The sequence below is a fragment of the Epinephelus fuscoguttatus genome, linkage group LG7 (genome assembly GCF_011397635.1).
Source record: "Epinephelus fuscoguttatus linkage group LG7, E.fuscoguttatus.final_Chr_v1".
Lineage (NCBI taxonomy): Eukaryota > Metazoa > Chordata > Actinopteri > Perciformes > Serranidae > Epinephelus > Epinephelus fuscoguttatus.
In genome coordinates this window covers 18,959,454-18,977,959 of record NC_064758.1, presented here as the reverse complement: position 1 = coordinate 18,977,959, position 18,506 = coordinate 18,959,454, and the positions used below count along the sequence as shown (strand labels likewise).

The following is an 18,506-nucleotide window of genomic DNA, read 5'->3' as shown; positions in this document are numbered from 1 at the left end:
GTGGCAGAAAAGAGGGAAAGTTAAGGCAGCGAAAGTCTCAGTAAGGCAAGTGGGAGGGGTGGTGGATGGGTCCAACAAACAGACTTTCACCTGAGAGAGGGGTGTTAGCTTCCTGTGAGATTATAAAGCCAAACCCTGTTCTTTTTTCCTAAACCTAACCATAGTTGTCAATTTGTTGTACTGACAAAGTGCATTTATTTTGAAAGAGACTGTATGTAAATGGTAAATTGCCTGTGAAAACGGACATTTATTTTGAAAACAGAAATGCATGTGACAGGCAGAACTTGACACAGTGTCCCAGAACGTCAACAACCAACACCCACGGTACCTTTCAGGTTGTATCTGGACATGGATGATCCATGACCAAAGATACAAATGTGATGAGGTAGGGGTCAGAATGTTTTGGGACTGCCTCTTGTGTGACACCCCTTAAAATATTTTTGGACTGTCTGAGACCATAGGAATAACATGTATGTGTACAATGTACATGTAAGTTTCAAAATGGGCGTAGTTCCCCTTTAATTGGATATGCACTATGTGGCTATTTTGCATACATTTAGTGCTAAATTACAAAGTTCTTCACAGAAAAGTCGCTAGAATATCCTGAAGCATTTTTTCTTGGTCACAAGATAAAGATCTTGATTGTTTTGTATGTTCCAGGCAGTTTACACCACAGCAAACATAAAAGGGTCCAGTACACTTAAATCAAACTCACTGCAAAAAGATGCTGGTCGCTGAAGACAGTTGGGCTGCGATGAAATAAGCAGAAATACCAAAAATATTTGCCCACATACCTTCTCTCCATCTGTCAACAAAGCCGAGAGTGAAAGGGTTAATGAAACTGGAAGTGCAGCAGTGAGCCCCCTCCTTCCTCCTCCTCTTCCTCCTCCTCTTCCTCCTCCTGCTGCTCTGCCTCTGTCTGTCTGGGCCCATCCGTCTCATAGGGAAAGTTCCTCCTGACCCAGAAACGCTGTTTGTCCCCAAATTGTGCCACATACACTCCTGTCTGTCTGAGTCGGCACAGTTTGACATTGAACGCAACACCACCCGGCTCTGAGAAGAAGAAGAAGAAGAAGAAGAGGCCAGGAGTTGGTTATTGTCCGAAAGATGCAAAGGTGAGTGTAAAGCCGATATACTGGTATACTGGAGTTATTCAGTTGTGTCGCTGAAATGTTAGTAAAAGCTTCACTTCAGTTTTTAAAGCTTCTGGAAAGTTTTCGTTGCGCTGCGTTTAGGTATCCTGCTGTGGACAACGTAAGCAACCCGCCCAGTGTGTTCGAGCGACAGACCCTGCACCGTGTGTGTTAGCGAAACAACGGTAAACACGGTTAATGTGGGAGTTTAAACAGAGTCTAACCTTACACACACACACACACACACACACACACACACACACACACACACACAGATATCTGGTACATGTAACGAGCTGCACTGTTTATCAAACAAAGAGTCATTTTAGAAACAGTTGGCTGCAGAGTTATTTCCGACTTTGCCGAAAACCCCTCCTCACACACACCAGATCACACACACACACCACATGCTGTACAGAGCTGTGTGTGTGTGTGTGTGTGTGTGTGTGTGTGTGTGTGTGTGTGTGTGTGTGTGAATAATGGTTTTATGAGCGGGAATATCAGTGTCTTTACTGTAAAGCCTGTCATGTGGTGAAATAATAACCCTCAGGCTAGACTGTAACACGCCCCACACCAGCCCATAACGTGTAACATCTTCATGTGAATGTTACTCTGGAGTGCTCAACAGGCGTGTGTGTGCAGTCTAATATGAAGAGTCCAGTTTGTATGTGCCCAGCTGCCATGATGAGCTTAATACAGTCTCATGCCATGCATTCTTTAGTATTTCAGACAAACCCCCTCACTCCCAGCAGGTCTGGGCACGTTTGCAGAGTACACAAACATACTTTGTGGCTGTATTCATGCAGAGCTATAGAGGTTATGTATACACATATAGATAGTTAATTTCTTTCTTTCTTTCTGACTGTCATTTGCAGTTCCCAGCAGTCCCCATAAGACTGATGTAGCAAAGATAAATTAGTCACACTGCAGGGTGGTCTTGTGATCAGTGATCAGTGTACTAAGTATGCAGTAGATGTGCAAGTATGCTGACTGCTCATGCTCACTGCATCTTAGAGAATCATTTCACTGTGTGCAACAGTGAAAGTAGAAACAGAAAACTTTTAAACTTTTCGCCTCCAGCGTTTCCAAGTGGTATTATTGTAGGGGCGCTGACACGAAGACAACTCGATCACTTTCTGTTTTCTTCAGAGCCTACCACAGTTTCCACAGCTACTTTAGTTGTTCCACTGTCCACCATTTCTGCTACTGTGGATAGTGACTGAAGAGAACTGACACTCATACTCTATGGTAACTGGTGATAGCTCCTAGGGGTGGGGGGAAATCCATACTGCATTGTATCGCAATATTTTTGTGTGGCAGTATCGTATCATCACACACCAAGTATGAATTTTCAAAAAATATATATAAATTATTAATATAAATATAAATTCAACTTTCAGTAGCCTGTTGGAAACAATCAGTTGCTTTTTCAGTCCACTAGATACATTTTGCTGCAATAAGAATTACTGATGTGAGATGAGCAGACTAACTACTTTTTTTTACTGGATAGAACTGTTTATGTATGTCAACAAAATTTTCCTTTTGGGACATAAGTTGCAGTTGAGTAAAAGGGAATAAATCGCAATATATTTTATCGCAATATTCAGCATATCGCAGCAGGAGTAAAATCGCCATAATATTGTATCGTGACTTATGTATCAGGACTTATGTATCAATATCGATTCGATCCTGGGTGTGGGAGCCCTTCTGTGTGGAGTCTGCATGTTCTCCCTGTGTCAGCGTGGGTTTTCTCCAGGTACTCCGGCTTCCTCCCACAGTCCAAAGACATGCAGGTTGGGGATAGGTCAGTTGGTGACTCTAAATTGTCCGTAGGTTTGAATGTGAGCGTGAATGGTTGTCTGTCTCTATGTGTCAGCCCTTCAATAGTCTGGTGACCTGTCCAGGGTGTACCCTGCCTCTCACCCAATGTCAGCTGGGATAGACTCCAGCCCCCCCACGACCCTCAAGAGGATAAGTGGTTAGAAGATGGATGGATGGACTTATGTGTCGTGATGCGTAATATATATCATATAAATAAATAAATACATATATATACAGTACAGGCCAAAAGTTTGGACACACCTTCTCATTCAATGCGTTTTCTTTATTTTCATGACTATTTACATTGTAGATTCTCACTGAAGGCATCAAAACTATGAATGAACACATGTGGAGTTATGTACTTAACTAAAAAAGGTGAAATAACTGAAAACATGTTTTATATTCTAGTTTCTTCAAAATAGCCACCCTTTGCTCTGATTACTGCTTTGCACACTCTTGGCATTCTCTCGATGAGCTTCAAGAGGTAGTCACCTGAAATGGTTTTCCAACAGTCTTGAAGGAGTTCCCGGAGGTGTTTAGCACTTGTTGGCCCCTTTGCCTTCACTCTGCGGTCCAGCTCACCCCAAACCAAAAACCCCAAAAGCAAAAGGTGGCTATTTTGAAGAAACTAGAATATAAAACATGTTTTCAGTTATTTCACCTTTTTTTGTTAAGTACATAACTCCACATGTGTTCATTCATAGTTTTGATGCCTTCAGTGAGAATCTACAATGTAAATAGTCATGAAAATAAAGAAAACGCATTGAATGAGAAGGTGTGTCCAAACTTTTGGCCTGTACTGTACATATATATATATATATATATATATATATATATATATATATATATATATATATATATATATATATATATATATATTTAATCAGGTAGGTCGTGTTGAGATGGAGATCTCATTTTCAAGAGAGAGACCTGAGTACACAAATAGCAACATAGAATAAAACTATCAATTTAAAAAGTGCAATGTAGCACAATATAAATATATATGTGTACTAGACTAGATTTCTGAATTGACGCATTGGAACCAGAGTATCAAGCTTCAAAGTACACTGCAGTTCATTCCAGGTATATGTTGCAAGGAATCTAAAAGCAATCTTTCATAATAGCTACTGATACCTACTGTGGAAAACTAAAGTGCTGCCCCCTTCCTGGCAGTTGTTGACACACTTTCTTTTTGACATTAACTGGGCCTTCATTAACCCAGTGGCAGACAGAGTTGCATGCATCAAACTGGCAATATGTCATCCAGAGCAGGCTTTAATCACCACACCCTCATTTGGGGAAAAATATGCTGACTTGTTGTGTTAGTGGCACCAACGGTAAATCCCAAAATATTAATGTTCGGTTTGCTCCCCTGCCATGTCCTTAAAGATAGAAGATAGAAAGGCTTTGTCTCCAAGGCATAGACCACTGTCACATAAGGAGGCCTTTGTGTTAACCAAGGCTTTCACACTGAGATTTGAGGCACGTTTAGATGACTAGTCTCTATCAGTGTAGTGAATGCTGCTGCTCACAGTAACTTCTGATAGACAGCTAACTTGAGTGGGAGACGGCTGCAGTACAGTCAGACTGACTCATTCAGTGTAGCAGCACCAGACTGGCGTTTCTGACTGAATCTCAGCCTAGATCAAACAGTTGTTTGTTAACAGGCTGTGTATTTACAGACAACACTGAGCCCAATGATAGCTGGTGATTGAATCAAATATGTATAGATGATTGGATTAGCAATATCTTGACATCGTGTTGGGTCATTTATCCACTTGGATGGGGAAAGACCATTGTTTTTTAAGGTCTTACGAATGCTCAGGTTCAGGCAGGGCCACAAAACAGTTCATAGACATGTCCATAAAACAAACATTTGTTTTATAAGAAATAAATGCGTACAGGCGTAGGAGGCACCCCCCTAATATAATGGTAGGGGAAACACTGGACATTTACATCATAATAAAAATTTAAAGATATATTATGCAAGACTCATACAGAAGTAGTTCCTCTCAGTCATCACTTATGACCCGCTCACCCACTTGGTGTATATTTCTGCAGACTCCTCTATCCTCTGCCTGGATTATTTTCTTATTTTCTATGTTTGAGATGTTTATGGGCGTGTCCCCCACACAGCACAGGTGAAGTCAGGTTTTCAAAAAAGGTTCAGACTAGCTTCCAGACCATAAGCAGCAGGCATCCGAGAGACACAACACCAACAAACGCAAAGGGAATGAATGAAATGAAACACCAAATGAGACTTAATCTTGGGTTGACTTTTACTTTCACTTTTACTGATGAGTGTGTTCACAAACAATAACCAACAATCCTGCATGAATCAAAAAACCAAGTCAACAATGTCCACTTTAAATTAATGCTAGATTAATCATCTTCTAACCGCTTCATCCTCTTGAGGGTCGCGGGGGGGCTGGAGCCTATCCCAGCTGACATCGGGCAAGAGGCAGGGTACACCCTGGACAGGTCACCAGACTATTGAAGGGCTGACACATAGAGACAGACAGCCACTCACACTCACATTAACACTCATGGACAATTTAGAGTTACCAATTAACCTAGTCCCCAATCTGCATGTCTTTGGACTGTGGGAGGAAGCCGGAGTGCCCGGAGAGAACCCACGCTGACACGGGGAGAACATGCAAACTCTGCACAGAAGGGCTCCCAAGCCCGGATTTGAACCGGCAACCCTCTTGCTGTGAGGCGAGAGTGCTAACCACCACACCACCGTGCCGCCCCTAGATTAATCATATTTCTTTTAATGTTTGATCAATGTAAGATTTTAAAGATGGAAGAATAAAGTTACAAAGCAAACCTTTGACAATGGGTAACTAGTGACGTTGAAAGGCCAGTCTGCTGTAAATATTTACTGTGTAACACACCCATTCACAGAAGGATCTGCAGAGGTATTTTTACTCCAATGAAATTGGAGAAATGGGTTTGGCCTCTCATAAAGAACAAATCTCTGAGAGGCAGCAGCATCTTTATTTGACAGGTTAGCTCTGACTCGAGAGAGCCACACCACTTCAGATATAGATAAATGTCAGAGGAGTAAGGAGGCTTATTGTGTGTGTCTTTTCAGTGTGAGTGGTATTTTACAGACAGACCAGGAATGATGTTACACATTTCGATTTTTTGGTTTGTTTTCTGTGACATTCTGATATAGGTTTTTCAGTTTTTGTCTGACCTCATGTGCTTTTCTCTCTACAGCTTTTGACCTCACTGGAGCTTGTTTGACTGAAGTTAAGGGACTGATAAGATGCGTTCTAGTGTGGCTGGACCACCAAGCCCCCTTGACAGAGCAGGAGGCACTGGCACCAACAACCACAACAACAACAGCAGCAGTGAAAGCAGTGGAAACTCAGGTTCCCAGTATGCATTATGTGCTCTGGGGGTGGGGCTTGTCGCCCTCGGTATCGTGATGATTGTGTGGAGCGTGGTACCTGCTGACGCGGCTGGTAATAGCAGCAGCAGCAGCAGCGGCAGTTCGGGTGGAGTGGGTGATACCGGTGACAGGAAACATAAAGCGTCCTCTGTGGCCTTTGTCTTGGTGGGATCTGGGGTGGCCATGCTGCTGCTGTCCTTGTGTCTGGGAATGAGGAACAAGCAGCGGGAGCAGCAGAGGCTCCTGGAGAGGCAGAACCAAGGAGCAGAGGCAGCTCGGCAGCAGGAAGACAGAGAAACGTGAGTCCAATCATGGCTTTCTGGCTAAACAGGATTTGGACCTTTGATCAAACTGACAAACTGATTTTTATTGTTATGTCATTGAGCAGAAAATGAATAAGATCAGGTAAACTAATTATTTTGTGCATGTTTGAAAAAATGGTGGTTTATTTTGTTTGCTCAAAAAAAATTCTCAACAGATTATACATCTTCTCTCTGTTATATGAGCAAAATTACTTATTTTCAGTGTATTATAAAAATCAGTGATTAGATGGATAATCCATTAAAACTGTATCTGGCTTTCTTCTTGTCAAGTTACAGAGGCCATATGCCTATTAAAAGTTCTGAGAACATTTTTAATTCAAGAAGCTAACAATTTTCCATTTAGTAACAACCATGTTTGCTTTTTTACATATGTACGTGTGTGTGTATATATATATATATATATATATATATACATATACATACATATATATATATATATATATATATATATATATATATATACATACATATATATACATATATATACTGACATCACAGCTCGTCAAGTCCATGCTGTTCGATGTCAGGCTGTCACATCTTGAATATTTTGTGAGAGCTAGCACATATTTGACTATAAATCACAGAGAGTGATTTATAGTCAAACAGGCAATATGCTCTACATTTAACATGACACATTTGAGAATAACAATTATATATAGAGTGCTGCAGGGATGATATTTTATTGTAGGCCAAACCAGAAGTTAATATTTTGTTTGTTCCTTTTGACAAAAAGCAGATGGGATTTTGCATTATTGCAGCAAATAAGATCCGTGGCAAAGTTTATGATACTTGCACGTTCTATTCAGCAAGATAATCTTCACAAATGAATATCACTTTTATAATTTTTGAAGCATAAATGCAATCACTAGAGCTACAAAGCCAGTGTTAAGCTATAAACAAACTACACCATGGTTGCATGACTTCAGTGTCACAATCACAAAGCTAAGGCTGGCCAATATATCAATATCATGAAAAAAGGCTAGATGTCAAATGAGATTGTGGATATCATAATGTCGTAAATGTTGTCTTTTCCGTATTGTAAAGGCTGCACCAGACTGTAGCTTTTGCTCATTTAGTCATTATCTCCACATTGCTGATGATTATTTATCAAAAATCTCATTGTGTAAATATTTTGTGGAAGCACCAGTACAACGCATACATACATACATACAATATCATCGCACTGTGATATTTGATTTTCACTATGTCCCCCAGCCCTACCTTCAACTTGTAATTTGACTTTTGCACACTGAGCTCTTCTACAAAAGCCTTTCCTGTTAGTGTGACCTTATCTTTGCTGGTGGTCATGGCTGTGTCATTTGCCAGTTTCACATTCTTTTTCATAGACGACCCAAAAAATTGTAGCAGGAGTACAAAATCAACAAGGCTGTAAAGGTGGATTTGTGAGTAAATCGGTTTTGTGGAACAAAACGTGAAAATCTCTTAAGCTTGTCTTAACCAAAAACCCATTCAAAAACTCCACTGACTTTGAGACGAGGGAACCAGTATTGTAAAAGTGCAAACTTGTTTACAGGACTCATTTTTGCAGCACTCCAGTACAGGACCTAGCAGAGTACACATAATGATTACATAAACATGTTGATGTGTGTCATTCATGTCTTTATGTGTCTCTAAATGTCTGCAGTGCTGAGGAACAAGCCCAACGCTACGCTGTACCTAGCTATGAAGAGGCAGTAGGCAGTGGCCAGTACCCTGTCCGTCAGAGCAACCTTCGCCCAAGCACCTCCCAGCTACCTTCCTACGATGACCTTGTCCAAGTTGATGGTGTACAGTATGAATTCGAGGGGCCAGAGGTCACACCAACCGGAGCACAGCCTGCTCCAGCTTCCAGTGCTCCCACAGCTCCCAGTGCTGCTGCTTCCACATCAAATCGCAGAGCTGGGAAAAACACCCGCAAGCTCCTCCCTATCAAGATCCGCAGGATTAAATCAGAGAAGCTGCACATGAAAAACACTGATAACTCTCAGCCGCCGGCTGGATTCAGTATAGAGCCACTCACCCCTCCGCCGCAGTATGAGGATAAAGTCCCTCCGATCTGAGATCAAGCTGATGGTGTTTAAAACAATCTACTGAAACTCCTGGAGTCCTCCATGATCACCTGTCATGGATCTGGATCTGGATCTGTGGTTTTAAGACTTGAAGATGGCCTTTCTTGCAGAACATTCTCAGAGGCACTTTGTATTTTTTTTTTTTTAGAAAATACAGCATCTGTTCTAACTCTTCTCTTGTGCCACATCGCTCCAAATCATGAAATACAGAAACCTTTTTTAAATTTTGGATCTCTGAAACAGATACGGACCGATAGTAATGGACACAGTTACTGGAGCCTTCTTCACAGTTTGACTGATTCTGTCACGCGGTGGCACATTGGATTAAAAGCAAACACCAAAGGCAGTTTTCCTTTATCTCAGTCATTTTCCATTTTGCATTATGTTAATGTTCTCCACTCTGCACTGACTGTCATCACGGGACACCACTGACTGGTTATGGTGAGGATTTGTGTGCACACTTAAGTAGATACATGCAGGGCGCTCATTTTGTAAAGTAGCTGCTGCTTGGGCTGTGTCTCACCCTGGGAGGCTTTGGATTACTATTGCCAGTGGTTGACCAAATGTAGGCTTCATGGTGTGTGACTGAGCATTGTATGTGCTTAGCTGGCCTGACCTGCTGTGGTATGCACAGACACTCTCCCTCACTGTCAACAACATAGTCCCTCCGGGTCTTCTAGAGCTCTACAGCAAATAAGCAACTATTCTGGTAAATGCTGCTCAGTGTTGGAGAGAGGCTACTGCTGAAGTCCCTCCCTGCTTCCATATTAGCTTTGCGTCAGATGGCTTTCTTTATCGGTCTCCTTGAAAAGCTGAAACATGGCACTGGGTGACCACTGGACAGCACCATTTAAGAATTGTCTACTTGTAACCATGATAAAACAGAGCTTTGTTGGAATTTATCAGCTACAGCTCCCATGACTCTTAGCAACAGGCACTCTACCAAACCCCAATGGGAGTTGAAATTGTTGAATGCCAACAAAGTGTCACTTGTTTTATCTTAGAAGTATCAAGTCACTCAAATGTTACCATCCAGTACAGCAGCATATTTAAGAGAAAAGCCAAGTTTTATGTTTCTCCTTAGAAAGACAAAACCCTACGCAGTACAAAGTCTGGTGGAATGAACGGAAGGCCAAAATGAAACAGCTGTTCACGAGGTTAAAGGGATAATTCAGGTCGTTTGAATTGGGGTTGTTTGAGGTACTTATCCATAGTCAGTGTATTACACACAGTAGATGTCAGTTGGTATGTCCCCAGTTTGGAGACCCACCCAAAACAATCAAGTGTACACTTAATTTAGAATATTTTCACCCCTTTGTTTTCAGTCAAACAAATCAAATCCATCTTCAAATCCAGACTCCATTAAGAAAAACAGTGATTTAATCTTGCTGAACACAGGAGCTGCTGATACCTCGATCAGTTATTGTCTTTGTTTTATTGTGTGACTTTGCCATTTAAAGGGGGTAGTTTGGATTCACCAAAGTCAAACAGTAACACAAGCTAACTAACAGATCAAGGCAGCTGGACCAGCAGCTCCTGTGTTCTGCGAACTAAGATCATCGTTGGGGAATAGATTACTTTAACGGCTTACCCATCTGTCTCCAGCAAAGTACAGCAGTGAAAATACTTTCAATGTAGCATATGCTCAAACACTATTTTTTTTATGTTGCTTGACCAGCACTTCCTGTCTTCAGCAATGTTAAATTACTGTTTTTGTCAGCGGGGTCTGGCTTTGAAGAGAGTGATGTAACGGCTTCAGTTCCCCATCAGAATTCACTGTCTGAGGGTGGGGTAACATGGTTAAAATATTTTTAAATATAGCGTACACTTAAACTGGTATTGATTTTTTTTTAGGTGGCTTAAATAAGGTAAGCTGCTGACCCTGTCCACAGCAGTACATTGCTTAGCTTCTGTGTCAGTACTCCTTCCTGCTTCTCCAAACTCGGGGCATGCTAACCACTATCTAGTGTATTAATACACTGTCTATAGATAAGTACCCCATACAACCTAATTTAAAAAAAACCCAAACTATCCCTTTAAAGTTGTGGGTATTTCTTTACTAAGCAGGACATGGGCTAAAATCACTGAATTTCTGTGGTTAGTTGTTTTATTAAATGTGCCTTAAGTTAGTATCTTTACTTTACCTACCTACCTACCTACCTACCTCCCTACCTCCCTCCCTCCCTCCCTCCTTTGGTGCCAGGCAGGCAGCATGCTCACATTAGACGACCATTTGGCGCCAGGCAGGCAGCATGCTCACATTAGACGACCATACAGTCTGTGCTAAAAACTGAACAATTAGCTCTGGAGTCAGTTGTGAACATACGACCAAACAGCTATTCAAAAGTGTAAACTAGCTGGCTGTCAGTTAGGTAGAGAATAGAGAGGCAAAGCCCATCCTTTGTACGGGACCTTAATTTGGAAACTATGTACAGTTGTTAAAGGCGAGAGACAAGAAAAAAAAAATCCAGTTTGAATTGTGCCATGAATAACACATGTTGAATAACAACATGTTTTTTCAAATCAAGAAAGTCGCAGTTTCTGGTAGTACATTTTGGTTTTGTGTGAAACTGTTCAGTGAACTAGACTACATCTTTTTTTATCGCATAATATACATGTCACCAACGCCTGCTAGCCAGCTAGCTAGCTAACATAGCTATGTTTCAAGCACAAAACATAATGTTATCTTGCTTGATGTGTTTAATCTGGTGACCCTTGGCCTTTTTTTCAGCTGGGAGCAAGTCCTGTTTCTCGTGTGAGTTCATGTCGTACAAAACACAGCGAGAGAGAAAGTATGACGTTACCTACGTGACTTGTGTAGTCTTCCTAAATACGCATTTTAACGTATACTTTTACAGTTTCAGAACAAACTGCAACTTTCTTGACTTTCTTTCTTGACATTTTGAGGGGATCAAAAATTAATTGTCTCTTCTCATTGACTACTGTACATATTTTTTTCTGAGTTTAGGTCCCATGGTTGTCCACCAGACATGGAGGGTCTTGGCCTCTCTACAAGAGGGTGCTCTGTTAAGGATTTAATGCATAAAATGTATATTTATACCTACTAGTACAGTATCAATGGTCATCATTAGGTTGCTTTTTAAGAGAAATAACTTATTAGGAGGGGGCGGCACGGTGGTGTGGTGGTTAGCACTGTCGCCTCACAGCAAGAGGGTTGCCGGCTCGATCCCGGGCGAGGGAGTCCCCCCGTGCAGAGCCCGCATGCTCTCCCCGTGTCAGCGTGGGCTCTCTCCAGGCGCTCCGGCTTCCTCCCACAGTCCAAAGACATGCAGATTGGGGACTAGGTTAATTGATAACTCTAAATTGTCCGTAGGTGTGAATGTGAGTGTGAATGGTTGTTTGTCTCTATGTGTCAGCCCTGTGATAGTCTGGCGACCTGTCCAGGGTGTACCCTGCCTCTCACCCGACATCAGCTGGGATAGGTTCCAGCCCCCCTGGGACCCCCAAGAGGATGAAGCAGTTAGAAGATGAATGAATGAACTTATTAGGAAGAAACTATTTTGTGGGAAGTTGACAGTCTCACCTCATGGAGTCTTTAAGGAGTGCTAATGCTAACTGATTGCAGCAGTTGTACACGCTGAAGTAAAGTTAAGTGCCTTTGTTTTCACACCATCACTGCTTTCACTGACATTGTATGACTGAACCTGAGCTCTAATGTTGGTATTCCAATGAAGTGTTGCCTGTACTCCCGCAAACAGCGGGTAGAGGAGGAAGTATGTGATAGCATAATGGAAGGATCTCATGTGAATAGTTGAAAGCCTTCCCCCCCCGTAGCCATGGTGAACACTGTTGAGCTGTGAAGGCAGTAGCCTCCGCTTCAATCTGGGCTTGTTTTTGCTCGAGATGACCAACAGAAAGACTCTTTGACTGTGCAGCTGCGCCAAAACAACAGCAACTATTGCTCACTGGCTTGCTCATCACCATTCCTCCAACCACAGCTTGACTTGCAGCCCTGTGTTCACTTAGAAGTATGCAGAGAATGAGCACAAGAGAGAAGACAGATGTGCAGAGAGCTGGTTTGAGCTCCATTACCGTGCATTATTTTATCAATACCTGTCTTTTTCTTCTTCAGGGTAGATTTGTTTTGATATGAACAGCTGAAGCCAAATACCAGTCATTCAGTTGAACATTAAGTTGCACAAGTTTTTTTTCCTCTTTTCATTAATGACTTCGTCATCCCGCTTCTCACTGTGTTGAAATAAAACTCCTAATAAAACTTCCTCTGTCACTGTCATGCAAGAGGCAACAAGGTCATTGTGGCACTTCAGGTTTTTAAATCCAACATTTCAACATCTACATTTCTCTGATTTATTTTCAAAGTGGAAACTCGCCATGCAGCCTATTAAAATCTTTGTTTTTGTCATGTTCAGTACTGCAAACATAGTCATCGTACCTCATTTGCACAGTACCAGTTTAACTACACGATTGATTTTATTACTACATAGTCGAAATGTTTTACATTGATGGAATGAGTGTTGTGATTTAGCTGTCACTTTCTGTTTTACTTAGACGAGTGCCCGAAGCACAAGTTTGCTGTTTGTTCATTTATTATTGCTTTTTTATTACTGAAATCTTCATTTCTTTTATATTTACTGTGAAAATGTGCTTTTCTATGGTAGTTTTAATTTGTTTGTGGAAAATTATTTTTTGTCTCTGAAGAGTAAAAACAAATTTATCTCATGAATATTTTATGAGAAATAAAAGGAAGTATTTGTTAATTAACCCCAGTGTTTAAGGAGTGTATTTTGCTGTGTGTGTACTGTAATTCCATGTTGACTTGTGCACCATAACCCCCTGAACATTTGGACATCCCTGTTTTCTAACTTTGTTACTGTTCACCAGTGCTTGGTTAATATGCAGCTACTGTACTGAAAGTGAGAAAAAAATCTGGATGCCATTTAGTTGTCAAGGCCCTGCATGGCCATCTTAAAAAAGGGCTTCTTGTTTTTCCAGGTCATGGACAGCACTTAAGCTTTACATTAACAAACAAACATTTGTTGACACTGATAAACAGCATTTTTTATTTTACTTTGCAGTAGCAACAAATGACACAACACGCTTTAAGTCATAGATGTTCTTATTGCTGACCAAAGCACTCGAACAGCCTCTTCAGTAGCGGGCCATAACCTGCAGAGTGAACAATAGAAAACACAATTATAATACACTTCCTGTTTTTGAGAGCCGAGGCTTTGTTGCCTTCAGTTTGTATTGTTTATACTGGCAAGGTCATCGCAAAATGAGTATGTTCCTCACTGTGTTGATCCATTTGATGTAGGAGCTGACTTGTGTGAAGACGGTGGGCTTCTGGAGGACGTTGCAGCCCTGACCAGAACCGAAGCTCACCACGCCGTGGACCTCCCAGGAGCCATCAGGGTTCTGGCAATTCAGGGGGCCCCCAGAGTCTCCCTGCAGGTCAGCACACACAGTATTAGCTATAGCAGCTTATATACAGACATCAAGGAAGTGATTCCTTTTCCACAATTTCAAAGTTAAAGGCCTTTTATCTTGTGCTGGAAGTAAATTTTACAGTTGATGTAATTCATTACTGTTGCCCCTTGAGCTAACATTTCCTGGTATGAACTTACACTACAGCCAGCAGTGATGCCATCACCTCCAGCACAGACCATCTCGTCTGTTGCCAGGACGTACCACCAGTCGGGCTGTGAGCAGATATTGTGGCCAACCACTGGCAGGAGAGCCTGCTGCAGGATGTCAGCTGCAGGGCCGCTGGCTGTGGGGAAGAGACAGGCTTAACTTGGGTAAGACACAAGATTTTGCTCTGACGGAGGTTCACCCAGGGGGACAGGTGGGGTGCTGGAGGGAGATACTCTTTGCTGTTACAGATGGTGTGCAGGGTAGAGAGTTTATTACAAAAACTAGTGTACATGGGATGCCCCTGGAGCCATTTGGCTGCAAATGTGCTACATTGAATATGCTGAATTACACTCAGTACCATTTATAGTTGTGTGTAGCAATTGAATATGGTGGATTACACACACTACCATTTATAGTTGTGTGTAGCACTTCACAGATAGCTCTAGCACTCACAAACTTTCCTCTGTGCTGCAATTTCTAACTGAGCGTTAACACAGTCCAAAGGTGCAAGAATGGTGTGTAGGCTCCTAAATTCTAGTTAAATACCGGAAGCTCACAGTCACAGTCACACATGTTTATCTCTTTGACTGATAAGAGGGCTGCAAACCAGGCTATTTATCAGATTTTGCCACATCTGCGTCAGAGGCAGTAAGCAGAGCGAAATCAAGTCTGTTGAACCTAATATTAAAAAAATAAAAAGTGTGGTCTGTGTCTCATTTTTATTGATAGATCAAGCCCACATGACTAAACTGTGAGTGTACCATTTTAAAAACAAGGTTCACCCTGGTTGTTAAGGTGAAACTATTACCTCAGTCAAGTGTGACTGCACAGCAGTGCAGCACATTCCCTTGAACTAAAGCTATTGTTTTAAGAGGATCTGGGTGAAACAATAGTGTTTCTATTCTTTGATGTATAGCCTACGTGGATAGCCAATTGTGGACTCAAATTTATTTTGGTCGTTATTTATCTCATAGGGGAATTCACTTATGCTATGCGGACCCATGAATGCATTGTATCGTCCTCCAGCCCTTGGTCATGTATTTTCTTTTACAAAAAACTCTTCTTTATTTCTTTTAACAAACAAATTATGTCAAATGATGGGTACATGTCACATTTTTCTGACTGACTAATAGTTGTGAATTTTCCTGGTTGAGTGACAGGTGCACAGACACCGCTAAGCGGACATGCACAAGTCCAGAGTGGAAACTTGTAAAGCAGACTGACAGTGAGTCATTCTGTTGAGGTGTGTTCACTCACTGGTGAGTCGACCCCAGCCGGTGATGTAGCACGGAGCACCGTGAGGCAGGACGACGCCCTGTTCTGGGACGCAGGCAGTCATGATTGTGTCAGAGAAGGTGACGGGGGAAGACAGTTTGATCAGGGCAATGTCGTTACTGCAACAGGCAAAACAATCAACCCACAATAAGGAAGTAATGACAAACAAAAATATAGTCGTGAGTCAGGGGTTCACGCCAGCATGGACCATTAAAACATGAAGGCTGGGTAGGGTCAGTTAACGAGACCAACACTAATGATAACCAACAGGTCTTACGACGGTTGGACAGATGCTTATTCATAAACGTCTAAACCTCTTCCAGGCTACGCTCTTCTTTGGCAACACTGTCACTTCCCATTGGTCAGTTGTATAAATATTTTGGGGACATGCTTCAACTGCTTGGTTGAAAATATCCATGAGGTTTGGTAATGTTTTGATGAACTGTCATTGATTTATGGTCAAATTTTGCGAAAGGTCAATGCAGTTGTTTGGAACTGGTGGCGCCCCCTGTTGAACGATTTTAAAATAATTTTACACACCTCACATGTCAAAAATGTTTTGTTTTTTTATTCAAAATGGCTGACCTTATTGGTTCTTTAGGCTTTTTTGAGAGCTTGTGTGTCAAATTTCAAGTCAATCTGACTTGGTGTGAGGGGTGTGGCCTTTCCAAAACTTCATTATTGGACCCTAATTTCAGCGCCCCCATCTGGCCAATTGGTGTCAAATTTGTTGAGCAGCATATGCACACAACTGCCAATCACTGGTGAAAATTCCAAGTGCCTGTGACATAACATCTCACGGGAATTTGCACAAACATTTCTGAAGAAAACAAAACTTGAACCCTCACAGAAATGGTTTGTACTAAAGTAATGCTTTGCTGCATCATCTTCCTTATTCCAAAGAAAACCAGTGAACTGATCACCAGTACTCTGCTTACACCTGCTGATTCTGCTCTTCACATGGACTCATGAGTTGATAATGAGCTGTTACCGGCTGAGCATGATGTTGTAGTCGTCATGAGTGATGATTTTGGCCGCCCTCAGAGCTACAGAGCCCTCCTCACTCGTCTTCAGGCTGTGTTTCCCTAGCTCCACTCTGTAGTTGTAGCGGTTACTGTGGGATGGCAGATGACATGTAGGTGGATTGTAAATGCTTAGTCGTCCCATGAAAGTAATACATGGTTGCCTAGGACACAGGGCTGTTTTTAACTGATTAAAGTGGTAATCTTTGAGATCACCCACTTCCTGGAAACATTTTTTCTGATTATAAAATGTTTTTAGTGTGAAGAAAATCTTCTTGAACTTCTACAACTACATGCCAATTTTTTCTTTCCCGCTGTTCAGGCATGGTAGCTATTGCTGCTGATTCTTGAAGAACTCCCCAAACTAACATCATATAAAGAGCAAAACGCATCATTTCCTTTTGGGTAGAGGAGAGTTTCCTGGCACAGACCTTTGGTTTGGCATATGACTGCTCCCATGAGCTGGGAATATTGAATCACCACACAGTATAAATAGATGACAACCAGCCAAAGTTCTTAGTCACATAAAACTGACGTGGATCATAAATGTAACAAAACTGACAATCGGATGTGTCCCTAGTGCAACCAGTAATACCCATATATGTAACCATAAATAACTATGTTCAAAAACCTTCACCACAGCCTTCCCGCCCTTTCAAAAGGACATGCTGTATTGTAATTGTGATCATATTGACAGGGTGGAGTTACACATACTTGATGCAGTGTGCAGCAGTGAGGACCCAGTCAGAGGAGATGAGGGTGCCTCCACAGACGTGCTTCCAGCGCCCACTGCTGTCAGACTGGAGAGAGATCTGAGCAGAGTGGAGTAAGGAAAGTTTGCATCACTACACACTCTTTTTTTAAGTGTTTTTTAAATTTTATTATTATTGTTCTGACTATTTTGTTATATATTTATCATCATTTTTTATTTATTTTCCCCCTTGCATACTCACAATCAGACAAATATCCATGCATACCATTTTTAAAAAATTCTCCAGATGTAACTGCAAGATGTCATTATAAGAATTGTTATTACTTTTATTTCATCCTTATTTGTCTGTTCTTGGACATTTTTCCCAGTGATTATATCATTTCTGTACCTGTAAAGTCACTACTGTTTTTGATTTTTGCACCAGTAACAAAGAAAGAAAAAGAAAAGAAGATTCAGGGAGTAAATAAATAGAAATATTTGTCACTTTTCTGTCTGTAGTGGTACAGTGGTTGCCAGAATGAACATATTTTTACACATTAAAACCAGGCCTTACCTGCCAGGGCCAGCTGTGAGGCCTGGCATCATCTCCAGCCACCACCCTGCTCAGCACGGGAGGGAAAGTGGGAACGCCACATCCGTAGGCTGGGACGAGGTTAGCAATTTGTATTGTGAATTTTCACACCAGACAAAACAACAAGAGTTTTATTCCTTCAAAATTCAGTGAAGCTTTGACAATGTTTTTCAAAAAAAATGCAATCTTAGTACTCTTGGATTATACTACAGCAAATGAGTTACTGATGTGATAAAGACTGAAAGTGTCTTACCGCTAGCTAACACAAAAGCGAGAACCACCAGACTCCTCATGACTGTAGAGTATGTAGTGTGTGCCTAAATTTTGTGTTAAGAACAGGCTTGTATTTATACTGTATGTTAGCGACTTCTAACCAGCGTATAGACTTGTCCTGAGAAAGCTGGCTGACACATGCAGAAAGTCAAACAAACAGCAGTGGAGACTGAGAACACAGCATGTGGTTAGAGACAGGATTTTCCCATTACGACTCCCACTGGGGAACATTGGATCTCTTTCTGCTATTTAAGTGTTTAAACTCAAAAGATTATGTATCTGTCAAAATAA

The 18,506-nt window shown here is 41.5% G+C and overlaps 2 protein-coding genes and 1 long non-coding RNA gene across 4 annotated transcripts in view; 1 reads left to right on the top strand and 2 right to left on the bottom strand.

Annotated features, from left to right (window-relative positions):
• Nucleotides 1-914, bottom strand: part of LOC125891727 (uncharacterized) — a 30,721-nt gene extending 29,807 nt beyond the window's left edge. The window contains exon 1 of the long non-coding RNA XR_007449654.1: nucleotides 795-914. This is a non-coding gene — a long non-coding RNA (uncharacterized LOC125891727). The remainder of the gene's footprint in view (nucleotides 1-794) is intronic.
• On the top strand, nucleotides 909-14,144 carry tmem51a (transmembrane protein 51a). 2 transcript variants are annotated; one of them, XR_007449653.1, is made up of 4 exons: nucleotides 909-1,115; nucleotides 6,180-6,653; nucleotides 8,323-9,187; nucleotides 14,043-14,144. XR_007449653.1 is itself a non-coding variant. In XM_049581190.1 (3 exons), the coding sequence occupies exons 2-3, from the start codon at nucleotides 6,229-6,231 to the stop codon at nucleotides 8,735-8,737; spliced, it is 840 nt and encodes a 279-aa protein (XP_049437147.1). In that variant the 5' UTR covers nucleotides 909-1,115; nucleotides 6,180-6,228; the 3' UTR covers nucleotides 8,738-13,489. The 2 variants fall into 2 exon arrangements, 1 of the variants encoding a protein (XP_049437147.1); XM_049581190.1 differs by lacking the exon at nucleotides 14,043-14,144 and having other exon boundaries at nucleotides 8,323-13,489.
• On the bottom strand, nucleotides 13,761-18,503 carry LOC125891723 (chymotrypsin-like elastase family member 2A). Its single transcript, XM_049581192.1, has 8 exons — nucleotides 18,196-18,503; nucleotides 17,925-18,013; nucleotides 17,374-17,471; nucleotides 16,629-16,751; nucleotides 15,620-15,756; nucleotides 14,353-14,498; nucleotides 14,021-14,173; nucleotides 13,761-13,894 (listed from the first exon to the last, which is right to left on the bottom strand). Exons 1-8 carry the CDS (start codon nucleotides 18,233-18,235, stop codon nucleotides 13,877-13,879), a joined length of 804 nt encoding a protein of 267 aa, XP_049437149.1. The 5' UTR covers nucleotides 18,236-18,503; the 3' UTR covers nucleotides 13,761-13,876.
• Between the last annotated feature and the right edge of the window lie 3 nt (nucleotides 18,504-18,506).